At 45.5% G+C, this 18,545-nt stretch overlaps 2 protein-coding genes across 3 annotated transcripts in view; one reads left to right on the top strand and one right to left on the bottom strand.

Moving 5' to 3' along the window:
* Nucleotides 1–17,448, top strand: part of PDE6A (phosphodiesterase 6A) — a 65,799-nt gene extending 48,351 nt beyond the window's left edge. For both annotated transcript variants that reach the window (XM_059919556.1, XM_059919555.1), the window contains 5 exons: nt 13,915–13,978; nt 14,264–14,338; nt 14,989–15,072; nt 16,817–16,964; nt 17,369–17,448. In XM_059919556.1, coding sequence (XP_059775539.1) covers nt 13,915–13,978; nt 14,264–14,338; nt 14,989–15,072; nt 16,817–16,964; nt 17,369–17,448 — 451 coding nt within the window. The remainder of the gene's footprint in view (nt 1–13,914; nt 13,979–14,263; nt 14,339–14,988; nt 15,073–16,816; nt 16,965–17,368) is intronic.
* Nucleotides 17,449–18,312: 864 nt separating this feature from the next.
* Nucleotides 18,313–18,545, bottom strand: part of PPARGC1B (PPARG coactivator 1 beta) — a 112,485-nt gene continuing 112,252 nt past the window's right edge. The window contains exon 12 of the mRNA XM_059917487.1: nt 18,313–18,408. Within this exon, the coding sequence (XP_059773470.1) occupies nt 18,323–18,408 (86 nt within the window). The 3' untranslated portion in view covers nt 18,313–18,322. The remainder of the gene's footprint in view (nt 18,409–18,545) is intronic.

The raw sequence follows: 18,545 nt of genomic DNA, 5'->3' as shown, positions 1-18,545 counted from the left end.
AGGTCCTCCCATCCTGGAGAGCAGTGTGACCTGCACCACTGAACAAGGAGGCACACACTGACTACAGCTGCTCCTGGCAGACCAGGAGCTGCCCTGCTGGACATTTCAAAATGGTGCTGCAGAAGAACTGAATGACTGGAAAGAACACCAAGTTCTTGGACAGGGGGTCTTATTATTAGAAAAGCCATCTATTCTCCCTATTTACTTATTCATTTAAAGTGATTCCAAGGAAAATATCGACTTTATTTTGGGGAGAATTAGGAAGCCAATTCCAAAATCCTTATGAGAAATAAGTATGCAAAAAGAGCCAGAAAATTCTGAAAGAGAAAGGAAATAATAGGAACCAGCAGAACTGAAGGCAGTTCAATCCTAGGCATGAGAAGGACATGTCAATGAACAGACTCAAAAGACAATGCCTATGCTAAAAGTGGATTTTCTGCCAGTGGAGAAAGGTATAATTTCATAAATGGTGTTGGTACCATGAGGTGGTCTGATTGTTTTTTTCCAAGACCAGCAAGCAATTCTCCAGTTCTCAGTGAGCACTGACTGGTTCTCCTACAAATTTCACTCAATTCTCACACTATCTACCCAGAGATAGTGTCAGACCCCACTTACTAAGGGTTCAGCCCCACGAGACTGGCTTCCTTTCAGACACCAATGGCAAGTCCATGTTGCCTGTGCTTCTGATTGACTAGGTATAAATTGGATGTTCCCATGACCCCCTCCTTGGGTTCGATTAATTTGTTAGAGTGGGTCACAGAACTCAGAGAAATGTTTACTTACATTACCAGTTTATTATAAAGGTTATTATAAAGAATACAGAAGAACAGCCAAACAGGTACATAGGGTAAGGCCAGAAGGGACCTGAATGCAGGGGCTTCCATCCCCATGGAACTGGGGTGTATTCACCAGCCCTGAAGCTTATTAGATCTCATTGTTCAAGAGTTTTTATAAAACTTAATCTGCAGCGCCTCCCAACCCTTTCCAAGAGGCCAGCAGGTGGGGGTGAAAGTTCCATCCCTCTATTCACTTGGTCTTTCTGGTGACCAGCCCTACCCCAACCCACCTAGGGACCCTACCCTAAGTTGCCCTATATCACCTCCAAAGGGGGCTTCTTGGGAAGGATAAGACACTCCTATCACTCAGGAAATTTCAAGAGTTTTAGGAGCTCTGTGTGAGGAACCAGGGACAAAAACCAAATATATTTCATATTCTACCATATATTTCATATTCTACCACGGAGGTAAATCCCTATTTCACTCCTATAGCAAATAAATTCCAGATGAATCAAGGATTTTAAAATAATGAGAAAACAAACTAAAAAAATGGAGAGAGGAAAAAAGCATGGGAGAATTAAAAAGAGTAAGCTTTTCAAAGTGTGACATAAAATTCAAGTCATGAATAGATTGATAAATTTGACTACATAAAAATTAGAGATTTCTGCACACCACACACAAGAACACATAGCTAAAGTCCGAATGAAAATGATACACTGGGGGAAAATACATGCAACACTTCTGACAGAAAAAGAGCTAATTTCCTTAGTAGTGTTAATACAATTCAAGAAAAAGCCTAATCCCACAGAAAAAAGAGCAAATGGCATGAATAGATATTTCCCAGAAAAGGAATTACAATGGGATGTAATATGAATAGATGATGACCTTACCCATAGTGAGAGAAATGCAAAATAAAAGTACCTCGAGATACAATTGTTCATCCCTCTTACTGGCAAAGATTAAATGTTTGCTAACACATGGTGTTGGGCAGAGTGAGGGGCAAGAGGCAATCCTACTCACTGTGGTGGGAATGTAAATAGGTGCAGTTTTTTTGTTTTGTGTGTGTGTGTGTGTGTGTTTTAAAGTTTGCTTATCTTTGTTTTGGTTGCGCCAAACGGCTTGCGGGATCTTAGTTCCCCGACCAGGGATTGAACCCGGGCCATGGCAGTGAGAACGCTGAGTCCTAACCACTGGACCACCAGGGAACTCCCCAATAGGTACAGTTTTACAGAGGGCAATGCCTATCAAAATTGTAACCGGCCATACTCTTTGACCCAGCAATCCCACATCTAGGATTTACCCTCCAGATTTTCTCCCACATGTGCTTCAAGGAGTATGCACAAAGTTATTCATTGCAGCATTATTTGTAATCACAAAAAATATTGAAAAAAACCTTAAATAACCATCATGGGGGACCAGGTTAAATACATTATGGTATTTTCACACAACGCAATGTCATGCAGACTTTACAAAGAAATGATATTAAAAGTTTCAAAAAATTTTGAAAAGCCAGAGGCAGGACTTCTTCAGTCATTGTAAAAGCCAAGGTAGTCTTAAGCGGAAGTCTCCACTGAGCACACATACCCCTCCCAAAGCCTTCCAAGACAAATATAGGCTTGGATGGCCTCAAGGGAATCAGTGTTCTCTCTCTTCACATTATCTTCTGGAGAAAGCACAGTAGGTGAGGCATGGTCAGTTCCTCACTCTTCTCCCACGTTACAAAATAAAGGCAAACTCGCCCTTTTTTGAAGTCTATGGTACAAAGACCTCTGGGGCATCAAACAGAGGGACAATAAATACTGGTGTCCTCAAAGCTTCTTTTAATCGTGGCATTATAAACCCAAGGAAGGGCTTCTGATAGCTAATTTGGAAGAATTTAAAGAATGGAATGACATTGTGACAAAACTCCTTCCATTCCCAGGGTTTCTAATTATTGCATCTAATTAGTCTTGCAATAAGAAGTATTCATTCATTAACTGATTTTTTTTCTTTTTGGTTGCACCACACGACTTGCAGGATCTTCTCCCCGACCGGGGATTGAACCCGTGTCCTCAGCAGTGAAAGCGCAGAGTCCTAACCACTGAACCACCAGGGAATTCCCAATTTGTTAACTGATTTTTAAAAAACAGTCCCATCCTATCTCATCATAGATGAATTTCCAAAAATATTTGAGTGTTTAATAATTTCTAAAAATAGGTAATACATTTTATTGTATTGGTTAAGCGTGTAATAATAATAACTCAATCCAAAAGAAAAGTTTTCAACACTTGGAGACCTATGGTCAAAGACAGCATTGTTTAGTTATATAATTTCAACTAATGGACATATTTGGTTGCAAATAAGTATGAAAGGGTAATCAATACATTTCATATATATATATTTTTGAATGTCTATCTGGGATATGTATACAGTTATACACATATATACATACATACATATACACACACACACACACAAAACATTAGGATAAAAATCTGTGGGGGAAGTCAACTGGAAATACTAGTTTATGAAGTAAAGGAAGAATGCAAAATTCCAGACTTTTTTTTTTAATTGAAGTATAGTTGATGTACAATATTAATATGTTACAGGTGTACAATATGGTGGTTCACAATTTTTAAAGGTTATACTCCATTTATAGTTATTATAAAATATTGGCTATATTCCCTGTGTTGTACAATATATACTGTAGCTTATTTTTTACATAGTAGTTTGTACCTCTTAATTCCCTACCTTTATATTGCCTCTCCCCACTTGCCTCTCCTTACTGGTAACCACTATATCTCCAGCTTGTTCTTCATATCTGTGAGTCTGCTTCTTTTTTTATCACATTCACTAGTTTGTTGTTTTTTTTAGATTCCACATTTAAGTGACATCATACAGTATTTGCCTTTCTCTGACTGATTTCACTTAGCATAATACTGTCCATCTATGTTGCTGCACATGGCAAAATTTCTTCATTTTATGGCTGAGTAATATTCTCTTGTATATCATACCACATCTTCTTTATCCATTCATCTGTCGACAGACACCTAGGTTGCTTCAATACCTTGGCAATTGTAAATAATGCTGCTATGAATATTGGGGTGCATGTATCTTTTTGAATTAGTGTTTTTGTTTTTTTTGAATATATACCCAGGAGTGGAATTGCTGGGTCATATGGTAGTTCTATTTTTAGTTTTTTGAGAAACTTTCATACTGTTTTCCACAGTGGCTGCACCAATTTACATTCCCACCAACAGTGTACGAGAGTTCCCTTTTCTCCACACCCTCTCCAGCATTTATTATTTGTGTTTTGTTTTGTTTTGGTTTTTGATGATAGCCATTCTCTGACAGGTGTGAGGTGATATCTCATTGTGGTTTTGATTTGCAGTTCCCTGATGATTAGTGATGTTGAGCAGCTTTCCATGTGCCTATTGGCCATCAGCATTTCCTCTTTGGAAAAATGTCTATTCAGTTCTTCTGCCCATTTTTTAATCAGGATGTTTTGTTTTGTTTTGTTTAGGTTGTTTATTTTTTTGATGTTGAATTGTATGAGCTGTTTTACATTTTTGGATATTAACCCCTTATTGGTCATATCGATTGCAAATATTTTCTCCCATTCTATAGGTTCTCTTTTTGGTTTGTCAACAGTTTCCTTTGCTGCTGTGAAAAAGCTTTTAAGTTTAATTAGGTTCCATTTGTTGATTTATTTATTTTTAATATATATATTTTAAATTTTATTTATTTTATTTATTTATTTTTGGCTGCATTGGGTCTTTGCTGCTGTGCGCGGGCCCCCTCCAGCTGCGGAGAGTGGGGGCCAATCCTCGCCACAATGCCTGGGCCTCTCACTGTGGTGGCCTCTCCCGTTGCGGAGCACAGGCTCTAGAGCGCAGGCTCAGTAGCTGTGGCACATGGGCTCAGCAGCTGTGGCTCACGGGCTCCAGAGCGCAGGCTCAGCAGCTGTGGCGCTCAGGCCCAGCTGCTCCTGGCATGTGGGATCCTCCCGGACCAGGGCTCAAACCCGTGTCCCCTGCATTGGCAGGCGATTCCCAACCACTGCGCCACAAGGGAAGCCCCATTTGTTTATTTTTTGCTTTTATTTCCTTTGCTTTAGAAGACCAATCCAAAAAAAAAAAAAAAAAATACTGCTACAATTTATGTCAAAGAGTGTTCTGCCTATATTTTCCTCTAGGAGTTTTATGGTTTCTGATCCTACATTTCAGTCTTTAAAATTCCAGACTCTTAAAGAAAAGCTTGTCTCTTTGTTTTTAAATGGGTGATGTGCTGATGGTTGATATGAAAATGCTAGGCTATTTAGATTCCTTTATACTTAAAGAATGATGTAATCATTATTTTTTTAATTTATTTATTTCTGGCTGCGTTGCGTCTTCGTTGCTGTGCGTGGGCTTTCTCTAGTTGCTGCGAGCAGGGGCTACTCTCCATTGCGGTGCACGGGCTTCTCATTGCGGTGACTTCTCTTGTTGAGGAGCACAGGCCCTAGGCGCGTGGGCTTCAGTAGTTGTGGCACGTGGGCTCTAGAGCACAGGCTCAGTAGCTGTGGCGCACGGGCTTCGTTGCTCCACGGCATATGGGATCTTCCCGGACCAGGGCTCGAACCCGTGTCCCCTGCATTGGCAGGCGGATTCTTAACCACCGTGCCACCAGGGAAGCCCTGATGTAATCATTTTAATAGCAAGATGTCAACTTAAAAATGCTCAAGAAGGTAAACATTTTTCAGAATTCTTCAGCTAGGCTCTCAGTGAAAAAGATCTATAAAGATCTATAAAGAGGATCTATATAGATCTATTCTTTGAATCTTTATAGATTGAAGATCTATAAAGCAGGGTTCTCAATCTTAACACTATTGACATTTGGGGACAACAACTCTTTGTTATAGGGGCTATTCTGTGCATTTTAAGATTTCACTTACTAGATGAAACCCCTGGTTTCTGCTCACTAGAAGCCAGTAACAGCCCCTCCTCTCCAGTTGTGACAAGCAAAAATATCTCCAGACATTGCCAAATATCCCCGGGGGCAAAAACTGCACCCGGTTGAAAACCACTGTTGTAAAGCAGTCTTGGAGTTGGTCCATCGATTAGGAGATTAGACACATAATTAGAGCTGCTTCATACCTGGGTACATTGTACCTGTTACACACTTGTGGCTTCGGCACCAGAGAGTCTGGGTTCAAGTCTCAGCTCTCTCACTTTTTGTTGTTTGACCTTGAGTAGTTTACTTCACCTCTCCGTGCCTCAGTTTTCTCATCTGCTCAAAGAGGATACTGGTAGTACCTACCTTATGGATTATCACGGGGGCTGAGCTGAGACACGTTCAGTGCTGTGCAGCGTTGCTCACGGCAGGTACGGTGTTAGGCTTTTCCTGTGCTATAAAGAGATATATGTATTTGGTCTTTGTCCCCATTTCCCGACACAGAGCTCTAAAACCCTTGATAGCAGTAAGAGTCATAGGCTTGGCAGGAGTGTCTTTTGTTCTAACGAAGCAACTCTTGGTGGGACCCCAGAGGGCTTCAGGGTAGAGGCTGATCACCAGAAAGATGAAGCCTTGATCAGAAGCTTGGAACTTTCAGCCCCAGCCCAACCTCTGGGGAGGGGAAAGGACTGGAGACTAAATTAGTTACCAATGGCCAGTGATTTAATAAATCATGCTTATGTGGTAAAAGTGCCATTAAAAACCTCTAAACAACAGAGTTCAAAGAGCTACTAGGTCAGTGAACACATCTACGTGCTGGGAGGGTGACATGTCTGAAAAGGGCATGGAAGCTCTGTAGGCACCCCCGACCCCATACCTTCTCCTATGCATCTCTTCCACTTGGCTATTCCTGAGTTATATCCTGTATAATAAGAGTTTTCCGAAGTTTTATGAGCTGTCCTAGCAAATTTTTGAATCTGGGGGCTGTGGGAACCCCCTGACTCTGTAGTCAAGTCAGAAGTGTGGGTAACCTGGGAACCTGATACTTGCAGCTGACTTCTGAAGCAAGGGTAGCCTTGTGGGACTAAGCCCTCAAACCTGTGAAGTCCGACGCAAGTGTCAGAAGTGAATTGTATTGGGACTTCCCTGGTGGTCCAGTGGCTAAGTCTCCATGCTCCCAATGCAGGGGGCCCAGGTTCGATCCCTGGTCAGAGAACTAGATCCCACATGCTGCAACTAAGAGTTCGCATGCCGCAGCTAAAAGATCCCACATGCTGCAACTAAGACCCGGAGCTACCAAATAAATAAATTTAAAAAAAAAAAAAAAAAGAAGAAGTGAATTGTATTGAATTGAATTGAATCGAATCAGAGGACTCCTAGCTGGTGACAGAATTAGTTGTTGTGAGGAAAAAACCCAACACCCCTCTCCTGTGCTCTGATTATCTTGGAGTACTCACCTCAGCCCTTGCGGCATCTTAAGCCGACTGACTTTTGTGAGTCTCCTGCATTGCTATCTCTTGGGTCACCCCACTTTAGTGTGTTTACTGTAGGACCAAGATGTTACAGTACCTCCAGAATCGGGGTGTGACTTCCACTCGTCATTAAACCCTTTACGTCTCCACCTAATTGCAGGTCTCACACTGGATAGTCTGACCAAACCATACACTGGAAGGTTTCTGTGCATGGATTAGAGATCCTCTAGTGGTAGAATGTGAGGCCTGCCACCTGCCACGATCTCAGAATGATGATTACATTTTGAAATGGTTGGGGAAAAAAAAAAAAAAATCAAAAGAATAATATTTCCTAACAAATAAAAATGATAAGAAGTCAAATTTTAGTACCCATAAATAAAATGGTATTCTTGTCGGGAGGGCCACACTATGACTTTTGTGGGTCATAGGCACTTTTGCCTTCATGGCTTCTTCCTCCATTTAAATAAGTAAATAAAAATCATATTTTATGACTGTGTTGGTATAAAGACAAATATAATCCAGCTGAAGTCATTCATTATTCATAAATTTACTATTACTATATTCTTTTTTTTAAAAGAAATTAAGATTTAAATGTTTTCATGGGCCCCTAAAAGTATCCTGAACCCTAGGCACTGCCTAAGAGATAAGTGACCCTGTCTTTTTTTTTATACTGAGCAGCCCATCCTCCCCTCCCCCATCCATCCTTCCATCCATTCATCCATCTAGGAATGAATATTAAGAATTTAGAAACAGCCCCTTGCCCTCTGACATGGCCCAAACTCTGTCTCTGGACTGTTTCTCCCAGGGCCACTCTCACCTTTTTTTTTTTTTTTTAAATTTATTTATTTATTTATTTGTTTTTATTTATTTATTTTTGGCTGTGTTGGGGCTTCGTTTCTGTGCGAGGGCTTTCTCTAGTTGTGGCAAGCGGGGGCCACTCTTCATCGCGGTGCGCGGGCCTCTCACTATCGCGGCCTCTCTTGTTGCAGAGCACGGGCTCCAGACGCGCAGGCTCAGTAGTTGTGGCTCACGGGCCTAGTTGCTCTGTGGCATGTGGGATCTTCCCAGACCAGGGCTCGAACCCGTGTCCCCTGCATTGGCAGGCGGATTCTCAACCACTGCGCCACCAGGGAAGCCCCACTCTCACCTTTTGAGATGGACCGCATTCCATCTATGGAATGTGTACCTCTCTAAATAAATCCACTTCTTATCTATCACTTGGTCTCCCACTGAATTCTTTCTGCCACGAGACATAAAGAACCTGAGCTTCAGTAAGTCCTGACACCAGGAACTAAGGCCCCCACCCAGGCGAAGGATGGAATGATGATGTGGACCCTCCTGACTTCAACTAAAGCTTGGTCTCTGTCTACCTTCGCCCCGATTCTATGCTGAATTCTCCTCTGCTTAAGCCTTCTCATGTACCCTTAGTTTACGCATGCACCCTTAGTTTAAAACTTCCCCAATTTTGCAGTTGGGGGAGACACTACTTTGGGAAAAGATCCCTGGTGTTCTCCTTACTTGCTGCAAGTAATAAATCCTTCCTTCTCCCCCACATCCCCCCTCCAAAAAAAGCATTTAGAAACATTGTTTGTGCTTGAATCCAAAAGGCAACCAATATACACCCGCAAATAATGAAATAGTGGCCAAGATTCTCAAAATCCTAAATCACTCTCTTCAAGCAGCTGTAGTCAAGCAGCAATTAAGGGCCACTTTAAACCCAATGAGCTCATCGCGGCTCCAACCTCAGCTGCTATCTGACGTTAGGCACTCACTGTGTTCAAGAGAGTGGAGCTTTGGGAAGGATTGGACAGAAAGTATGAAAACCACGAAGACACCGAAAACACTGCAAACCAAAACTCATAAATCCCCAACAATGTGGGGCTAATGGATTAAGAGTTGTTTCAATAGTAAATGCCTCCAGGGCGGCACTCCTAAATCCTAAATCCTCAGAATCTATCTGGGGCCTGGCATGCAGTAAGCACTCAGCAAAGTGTGCTTGGTGAGTTAACAACCTCCAACCTCTCTCAAGCCCTGGGCCACGCAGCTCAGGCCTCACCGGTCACCTACCCAGTCACCTTTCCGGTGACTGGATGCCAGGCGCCAACTGACCTTGTCTTGACTTATCTATGGCTGCTTTCACATCGCGATGATGGAACTGAGTAGCTGCTATTGAGCCTACATGCTCTGCAAAACCTAAAATATTTACTATCTGGCCCTTGACAGAAAAAGTTTGCCAGCTCCTGGTTTAGCGTTTTACAAATGAAAAAAGTGAGGCCCAGAGAGACAAAGTGACTTACCTAGTGTCACACGGGCATTCGTGGAACATCAAGGACTGGAATCCAAGTCAACCCACCCCTCTCCCGGACACCCACAGATTTCTCAGGCTCCCTTCAAACTTTCCCCGCAGGCTACAGCCTCCAGGCCAGGTGTAATTCCAGGAAGAATCTGAATGCCTCGCAAGGGTGGCTGGGATGCTTTCAGGGGTCAGCCAAGGGTCAGGGAGAAGCGCAACTGAGCATCCCAGCTGAGCGGAAGGAACGTTTGCTTTGGGCCAGGTGAGCGGGAGCCCATCCTGGTGATTGTGATGAAGGTGATAATGATGAAGATGAGGACCATGGGGCACTTATAAAATCATCTTATGTGACGGTCACAGTAACCCCTAGGACAGATAAATTGCATTGAACCCTGTGAAATTGCTGACTTAACGACAGTTTTTGACCCACAAAATCAGAATTTTCATATGATCCAACCTAATATGCTTATCTCATTTCACCAAAGAACAGAGAAAGACTCAAAGACGTTAAGTCACTTGCCCTAGATATGGCAAGTAAGGACAAGAGTGAGGATCTAATTGCTCTAATTCCAAAGCCTTGTACAGAGTTTTATACTGTTCTCCCATTCAACTCCACCCCCTCCTCTTGATGACTCTCACCTACCTTGGGGCTAAGGTTCAAATTTCTCAGCAAGTCTTCATGACTTACTCTTGCTCTCTTCTGCATAATAACCCTGTTGTCCTTTACTCTCTTTCATCCTAAAATCTTCCTCTTCCTCACTTTGCACGTCTAATCTATCCCCAAACCCTGTTGAGTTTACTTCTTAAATGCCTTGTCTATCTGGACACTTCCTTTTATTGCCACATCCATCTCTTGTCTGGATCCTGAAATGGCTTCCAAACTGGGCTCCCGGCTGGCATTCCTGTGCCCTCGGTACCGAAGCCACTGTGTTCTCTGTAAAAGGCAAATGTGACCCCTTCCACTCTTCAGTGGCTTTTCCTGTTGCTCTTAGCATAAAGATGTCCCCTCACCACGGCCTGGGTTCTGTGGGTCTGCCCTGCTCATCTCTTGGGTCCCCTCTCACCCCCTCTGCCACCTGCTCCCTGAGCTCTGCCTCCCTTCCAGCTCTTTGAGTGTGCCAGGCTTCCTTCCACCAGGGCCTTTGCGCTAGATGTTCTCTCTGCCTGGAATGCGTTTCCCCACTGCCTTTGTCACCAAGTTCACTGCTATACTTCCAGCCGATATCAGCTCCAGGGCCACTTCCTCAGGGAAGCCCTCCCTGACCTCCCAGACTTAGGTCAGTTTCTCTTGTTACATTATCTCCTAGAATAGAACTCCTTTCCTTCAGAGTATTCGGTTGTTTACACATTTACACATATTTGTGAGATACATGTGTGACTCCCCAACACCAGCTCTCGGAGAGCAGGGATGCTGTGAACCAGCCCCTGCCTGACGTCTGGCGTGCACACACATACAAGGATGGATAGACGAATGCTCCCTACGGTCACCTGCTGGATGGCCCTCTGCCCTGTGGCAATGCCGTGTACCCTCCACCACACCTCTGCCCACTATACCCTTTCTTCTCCCTCCTCCTGGAGAGCTCCTATGCACCCCTCAGGGCCCTGCCTCACTGTCACCTCTCCGAAGGCCCCCGCACTGAGCTAGTTGCTCTCACCTTTGGATTTTTATTTCTTTGCACCTTGTACTTCTTTCTGCCATCCCTCCCACTTAGCATATTGTGATAACAGTTTTTGTGGTTTTTTTCCCCTCTATGTTCCTTAAGTGACTATGAGCTCCCTGCAGGCCTCTCTGGATCCCTAATTAGTAGCATAGCATCTTGGCCTCGGAACACCTAAGGCAGTGGTGCTGAAGTGAATGTAAAGCCTTGACTTTAGGGCACAAGGCTTTGGATTGGCTTTTCTGGTGTCCAGGTGTGTCCCCCATGCCCCCTTCCCCGCCACATCCCACGAACGTACCAAATCTCTAACTCTAAAACACTTAGTTGTTTCCCTAATTGCTGGGAGTGATTTTCACATGATTTCTCCAGCCAAGGAAAGTAAACCTCCAGTGCTCTCCTGAAGCCACACCTGTGGGCTTAAAATGTAGACACTGACGGGTAGCAGGGAACCAGTGACTCCTGGATTCACAGCCAAGCATTCATTTGCTTAATGTGTTTGATGGTAAACATAGCACGTCTACAACACAACATGAAGCATCAGGCATGTGTTCTGAAGTTCTTACAAGGTATAAAGGTGTTTCTAAGAGATGTATGCATTCCTGAAAACTTACTTACTTAAAGATGTCTATGAGTTTTTGAGGGTTTACTTAATCAAAGATAGTTAAACCTGTTAATATTTCATAACTCTTCAGGCCTCCCAAACCAGCTTACGTAACCTATGCCAGATACAGCTGGTAAATTGTAAAATCATCCAAGCCACTAGTTAGGTTCAGAGCCCCAACTTTCTCCAACTATTCCCTCCCCAGCCCATGCCCATCATCTCACCAAGTCGGGTTGACTCTACCACGTGAGCTTGACCCCACGCTCTTCCAGCCCGCGGGTATTGCTGCAGGTCAGGCCCTCCTGCCATCCTGCCTGCATTGCTGCAGCGTCCGTCTTCCTTCCTTCCTCCCTCCCTTCCTCCCTCTCCTGTCTGCTCCATCCTACAGGTGCTGCCAAGCAGCTCTGATGAGGTCATGACCTGGCCCTGAACCTTCAAAAGCTCTTTCTGCTTATTGGATACACCTACACTCCCCAGCATGGAATTAAGGCCCATAGTACATGGCCCAGGATTCCCATCCCAGACGCTCATGCCACTACACCCCGACTCTGAAACACATTCTCAAATTCCCCCTCTTTCTCCAGTTCTTTTCCCATGTCCCCTCCCTTCTGTCTTATATTGTACCTACCTATGTAATAATACCTGTCTTACCTTCCTATTATTGTGAAACTCCTTTAAGAATTTATCTCTTAGAGACTTCCCTGGCGGCGCAGTGGTTAAAAATCCACCTTCCAGTGGTTAAGAATCTGCCTGCCGGGCTTCCCTGGTGGCGCAGTGGCAGAGAATCTGCCTGCCAATTCAGGGGACACAGGCTCGAGCCCTGGTCTGGGAAGATCCCACATGCCGCGGAGCAACTAAGCCCGTGTACCACAAATACTGAGCCTGTGCTCTAGAGCCCGCGAGCCACAACAACTGAGGCCGTGTGCCACAACTACTGAAGCCCGCATGCCTAGAGCCCGTGCTCTGCAACAAGTGAAGCCACCACAATGAGAAGCCTGTGCACCGCAACGAAGAGTAGCCCCTACTCACCGCAACTAGAGAAAGCCCGCGCACAGCAACAAAGACCCAACACAGCCATAAATAAATAAATAAATAATAAAATAAATTTATTTAAAAAAAAAAGAATCCACCTGCCAATGCAGGGGACACAGTTTCGAGCCCTGGTCTGGGAAGATCCCACATGCCATGGAGCAACTAAGCCTGTGTGCTCCCACTACTGAACCTGTGCTCTAGAGCCCGCAAACCACAACTACTGAGCCTGCGTGCCACAACTACTGAAGCCCGTGTGCCTAGTGCCTGTGCTCTGCAACAAGAGAAGCCACCGCAATGAGAAGCAGCGAAGATCCAATGCAGCCAAAAAAAAAAAAAAAGAAATCCAAATCAAAATATTAAAAAAAAAAAAAGTTTATCTTTTAACACTTTCTTTCTTTCCTCAATCCCTTCCACTACTTCTTAACATAATGCTTCCTCACAATGACCAGGGTCGCCCTTCTCCCTGCATCATGCATTACTCAATGGGGCAAAAAGCGGTTCTTGGGAGAGGAGCAAAAAAATCTTAGATATTACAATGGTCTGTGGCCCTCCAAACAGATATGCAGTATGTCTGTGTTATTAAAATTTCATGGTGCAGCGATTATAGAAAAAATGTCTAATAAAAAAGCTCTTTGACAGTGGAGCAGGGAGGATGATGAGAAAAAGGTTGAGAAACATTGTTCTATATTAGACAGGAGAGAAGGAACTCCAAGGATGTGATGAGATTTAAATGAAATTGATGTCTATAAAATGCCTAGAACAGTATGTGGCACATAATAGAAACCCAATATATGTTCCTGATCATCGCCAGTGTTTATTGTGCACATACTATATCCAGGCACCATGCTAAGATTTTTACACACATTATCTCATTTAATCTTGCACCCACTCCATGAGGGAAGTACCATTATTATTACAGACAGGAAACTGAGGCATAGAGAAGTTGGTTTAATTGTTCAATGTCAAACTCCTGGTAACTGACAGAGGCAGGATTTAAACCTCTATTTGATTTCAAAGCCTGACCTTCAGATGCAATGGGGAAGTGACCCCTCTTCTCACCATGGGATGAGGTCACCTACTAGTAGGGGCAGAGAAAGGAGAGATAGATGGAATTAACCAGATATACAGCCATGACTGGCTCCAGGCTGATGGATGGTGTGCTTATGTACAGGGCCATGATGATGACCGCCTGTGATCTCTCAGCCATCACCAAGCCTTGGGAGGTGCAGAGCAAGGTATGCACTCCTCCTGACCCGAGAGAAGGAACATCCCAGTACTGGTGACAGCAGCTAATGTGGCTTGGATTCTCCAGCTCCTGAGGCAGCCTACCTTTGCTCCATCCTCCTCTGCCAAGACATGGCAATCACCTGAGGACCTCTCCCATGATGACATAAAGTGGGGTGGCAGGGCAGGAGTGGGGTTTATGTCTTTGCTGAGCTGGAAACCCACGTGGGATGGGAGCAGGGGTAGGAGGATTGGGGCTGGGGCTTGACTCCATGGCGGGTGTCTACCTGTTGCAGGTGGCTCTACTGGTTGCTGCCGAATTCTGGGAACAAGGTGACCTGGAGCGCACGGTGCTGCAACAGAATCCAATTGTGAGTAGAGAAGGGACTTCAGCCTGATATTGGGCATGTGATCTCATCCTGGTGGAGGGCAGTGACCTTGCCGTGATGGAGAGATGTGCCTCCTCACCCTTGACACAGGGATGTGTGACCTTACCACAGAGATGACCTTTCCTTAATGCAGTGGTTCTCTAAGTATGGTCCCTGGAGACCACCATCAACCTCGTTACTTGGGAACATATTACAGATGCAAATCCACAGACCCACCCTGGACCTACCTGAACAGAAACTCTGGGGGTGGGCCAGCAATGTGCTCTCTCCTAAAGTTTGAGGACCCTGCTTTAGGCTATGTGCTTTAAGCTTAGCACATTCAGCTAAGTAGTGATTGACAAGTGGACGCCAAAACTTAGATTTCCCTTTCAGTTCCAACAGTCTAGGAGTCCACCTCCTCTGGCTCTGTTCTAACAGCACAGACCACGCAAGGGGATGACCTGCTCAAGCTGAGAACCTATCGACGTTGAAAGTAAACTTGGCTGGAACTGTCAGCCGGCTCCCCACCAGACACAGGGAGACCAGTTAGAGGGTTTTTGTTTTGGAAGAATGTTTCATTGGTAGGGTGGGTCCCCTTGCTGCATCAGGCCAGGAGGAGCCCAGTGCAGTTAACTCTTTCTCCCCCGTGACAGCCCATGATGGACAGAAACAAGGCGGACGAACTCCCCAAGCTTCAGGTCGGCTTCATTGACTTCGTTTGCACCTTTGTCTACAAGGTAAGTCCTTTGCTTTCAAAGGCCCAACAAGATGTCTTTGATGAGCTCGGGATTCCCAAATGACATCAGGAATAAAAAACCCTGGCAAGTGACGAGTGATACTTTACAAAGTGCTTCTCACCTCCAATGTCATTTGGTCCTCAGGACAGCCCCATAGGAGCTTGTGTGACTTCATACCCAGGCCAGAGCCCGGAGCTTCGTATATCCTAGCTGCTCAATAAATAGGTGCGGGACAAATGACATATCGTGTTTTCAGGCAGAGAAATGGGGGGTGTAGCAGATACATGCCTTCCTAACTTCCCCAGCTGGTGGGAATATGACAGGTCACAGTTACTCAATTGTCAAAAGATAATCTGGAACTTCTCTTTGAGTTTTGGCTCAAAGTTAATCTCTCTCTTGAGAAACCCACCACGCTCCAATCCATGTTATCTGTGCCACCACCCGCCTCTCGTTTGTTATTTTTATTTTGGCCATGTTACATGAGGAGACAGAGGTCAGAGAGGAGAAATGACAGGGCCAGGTCACTGGCGTCAGCTACAGGCAGCATCAGAGCCGGGATGCCTGACCCCTAGTCTAGGGCTCTTTCTGCTGCATAAGCTGCAGCCCTTCTGCTCCCAGAGGGCGCACAAGTGCATCTCTGATATAATGCAGACTAACTGGGGTCCTCTGAGCAACAGGGCAGCGTAGTTGACGCTCTCCATGATCATCAGTAATATATGAAACAACAAAGACTGAGCTAAGTGCTTTACGTGCATTATCACAGCAACCCTATGAGGTACTGTCCTGATTTCATGGTGTCCTGCCCAAGGTCACACAGCTGGTGGCAGAATCTAGATCTGAACCCAGGCAGCTCTGAGCACAGCTGGCTCTGGCTGAACTCCACAGTAGACCCTGGATTTGCCATTCTTACCTTGTGCAAATCTCCACCAATCTGCATCTCCATTTCTTCATCTAAAAATCTAGGAGTAATGAGTCTCATTTTCCCACCTCGCAGGAGTTTCTGAGGATCAAAGGAGATAAAGCACTTCATAAACTGTCATGTGCTGTGCTCAAAGGCATTATTTTTATTCTTAGAACTAAGAGACCTTAAGAATCCTCTTCCTATCCCGATTTCACTCAGCAAATATTGACTGTCTTTGTGCCCCAGACCCTGTACTAGGCCAAGGCCACCCCAGTGAATGAGCAGAGATGTCCCTGCCCTCTCCAGCTCACAGCTCCAGGGGAAGACTGGCAAAGGGAGTCATTACAGTGAAGTGAGATGTAGGAAGAGAAGGTTTGGGGAGCTGCTAATAGAGGACCTGACTTACCTTGGGGATCAGAAGAGGCTTCCCTGAGGAAGTGATGTCTAGGTGGAGGCCTCAAGGGAAAAGAAGGGATAAGTTAGAGTGTTCCAGCAAAGGCAAGAGCTGGTATGAAGCCCAAAGAAACTGACAGATTTGGAATGTCCGGAGGGTTCAAGTTGGTGAAGGGGAAGAGCACTGGGTCTGGAGAGCTTGAAAGCCTTGTAAAGGAGCTTGCGCTTCATCCTGAAAACCGGGGAGTGCCCCAGGAGGGTTTCAAGCGGGAGAGGCACGGGACCTTGTGGCCAGAAGCCCGGCAGTGTCGTCACACACGCCGCTGGGGACGGAAGCTGCAACGCGCCCGGGCAGCTCATTCCAGTGCAGACACGACCCACTGTGCTCTACCTGGAACCCGGACCCCAGGGCTCGAGTCCTGCGCCAGAGGCTCTGTCTCTCTCTTCCAGGAATTCTCCCGGTTCCACGAGGAGATCACTCCCATGCTGGATGGGATCACCAACAACCGCAAGGAGTGGAAAGTGCTCGCTGACGAGTATGAAGCCAAGATGAAGATGCAGGAGGAGGAGAAGCAGAAAGGGCAGGCAGCCAACCAAGGTTTGTGGAAGGGGGAGGACGGGGAGCCCCTACCCCACACACACTGAGCTCTCATGGCGTGCCTGGCGGGGCCGCAAAGCCTCACACACGTGGACCTCTTCAGGCCTCCCCACGACCTAGCTGTCCCCATTCTACGTATGAGAGCCCTGAGGCCCGCAGAGGTGAAGTGTCACGGCCAGGTCACACTGTGAGCAGTAGCAGGGCCTGGTTCCCAAGATTGAGGCTCCCAGCAAGGGTTCCCTGACTGCCCCCAACCAGTGTAGGACAGATTCCAGTAATCAAGTGGTGGGCATAGGGCCTCTGAAAGCCCTTGAGTTTGCAACTCTTGGTCCAAACCAGGTCAAAGGGAAAGCCCGCCGCAGCCTCTTCTCATCTGGTGTGTTCTCTTTCTTGTCTGATTGCAGCAGCCGCAGGAAATCAGCCTGGGGGAAAACCAGGCTCAGGTGGAGGCGCGCCTGCATCCAAGTCCTGCTGTGTCCAGTAGCGCAAGCGGGGATCCACGCCCAGACTGGCCCCACCCTTCACTGGAGGAGGGTACCCCAGCCAGTGGGAAACCATGCACCTGCTTGAGAAGTCAGAGTTATAGGGTGTGAAGACTGAAGAAGAATTTAGTTTACATCTTCCCTAGTGGCTTTCAAGGCTCTTTTCGGCTGTGAGCACTTTTTATTGAGCTACAACCAACATTTTGCCTTTCATAGACTCAGTTAAACATTAGCGCCAGACTCACCTGCTTACCTAGAATCATTTTTGTTCTTATACTTTCATTTTATAGTACACAAATTTGCAGTCATCCTCAGAAGTAGAGAACTGCACAATGAATCCCCACCTACCCATCACCCAGATTCTAATATCGAGAGTTTTGCCACATTTGCTTCGTCTGTCCTTTTATATTTCTTTCTCATTTTTCTCTTAGCTGAAATGTTTAAAAGCAAATTCCAGACATATCGTTTACTCCTCCATTATACATCTTTAAAGACATATGGGCGTTTTCTAACATAACCACATCCTATCACATGCAACACACGAACCCCTAATATCCAGCTGTGGCAGATGCTGTGATGAGCTTCACAGACCTTTTACTGAAGACTTGTGTTCCCAGCAGTGATGAGCGCTGTCAGCAGACAGCCCTCGGTGCCAGCCCCTTCGGGGATGACCTCATCCGCAGGGAGACAGTTGCCCAAGGGTGGTGGCCTGCACCCAGTGACTGATCCATGCCAGGTGTTAAGGCCTGGCCATCTCAGCCCAACACAGGACAACTCCGCAGCAACAGCACACACATCCAAGACGGAAAGTCTTGGAAGATGCCACTCTTCACTGCTCTCACTGGGAGTAAGTGAGCAGAGGAAAATGTTTCAAGTTCACCCAAATATGGCACACAATTCAAGTTTTCCATGTCCTCCGACCAGAAACCGTTTCACAGTCGTCAATTGGTGAATGTCTTTGTCTGAAACCAAAATGTCAAAATATCTCTTTTAGCATATATATTTAGTGTGCTTGTGTGAAAAAGCGGATATCCCAAAACAAGGGAGTCCTCGTTCAGAAGGTGGTATATATAGCTTTATAAAAGTCACACCGGCAAGA

This window comes from Balaenoptera ricei, chromosome 3, assembly GCF_028023285.1.
Source record: "Balaenoptera ricei isolate mBalRic1 chromosome 3, mBalRic1.hap2, whole genome shotgun sequence".
Classification (NCBI taxonomy): domain Eukaryota; kingdom Metazoa; phylum Chordata; class Mammalia; order Artiodactyla; family Balaenopteridae; genus Balaenoptera; species Balaenoptera ricei.
This window is presented reverse-complemented; position numbering and strand designations above follow the sequence as displayed.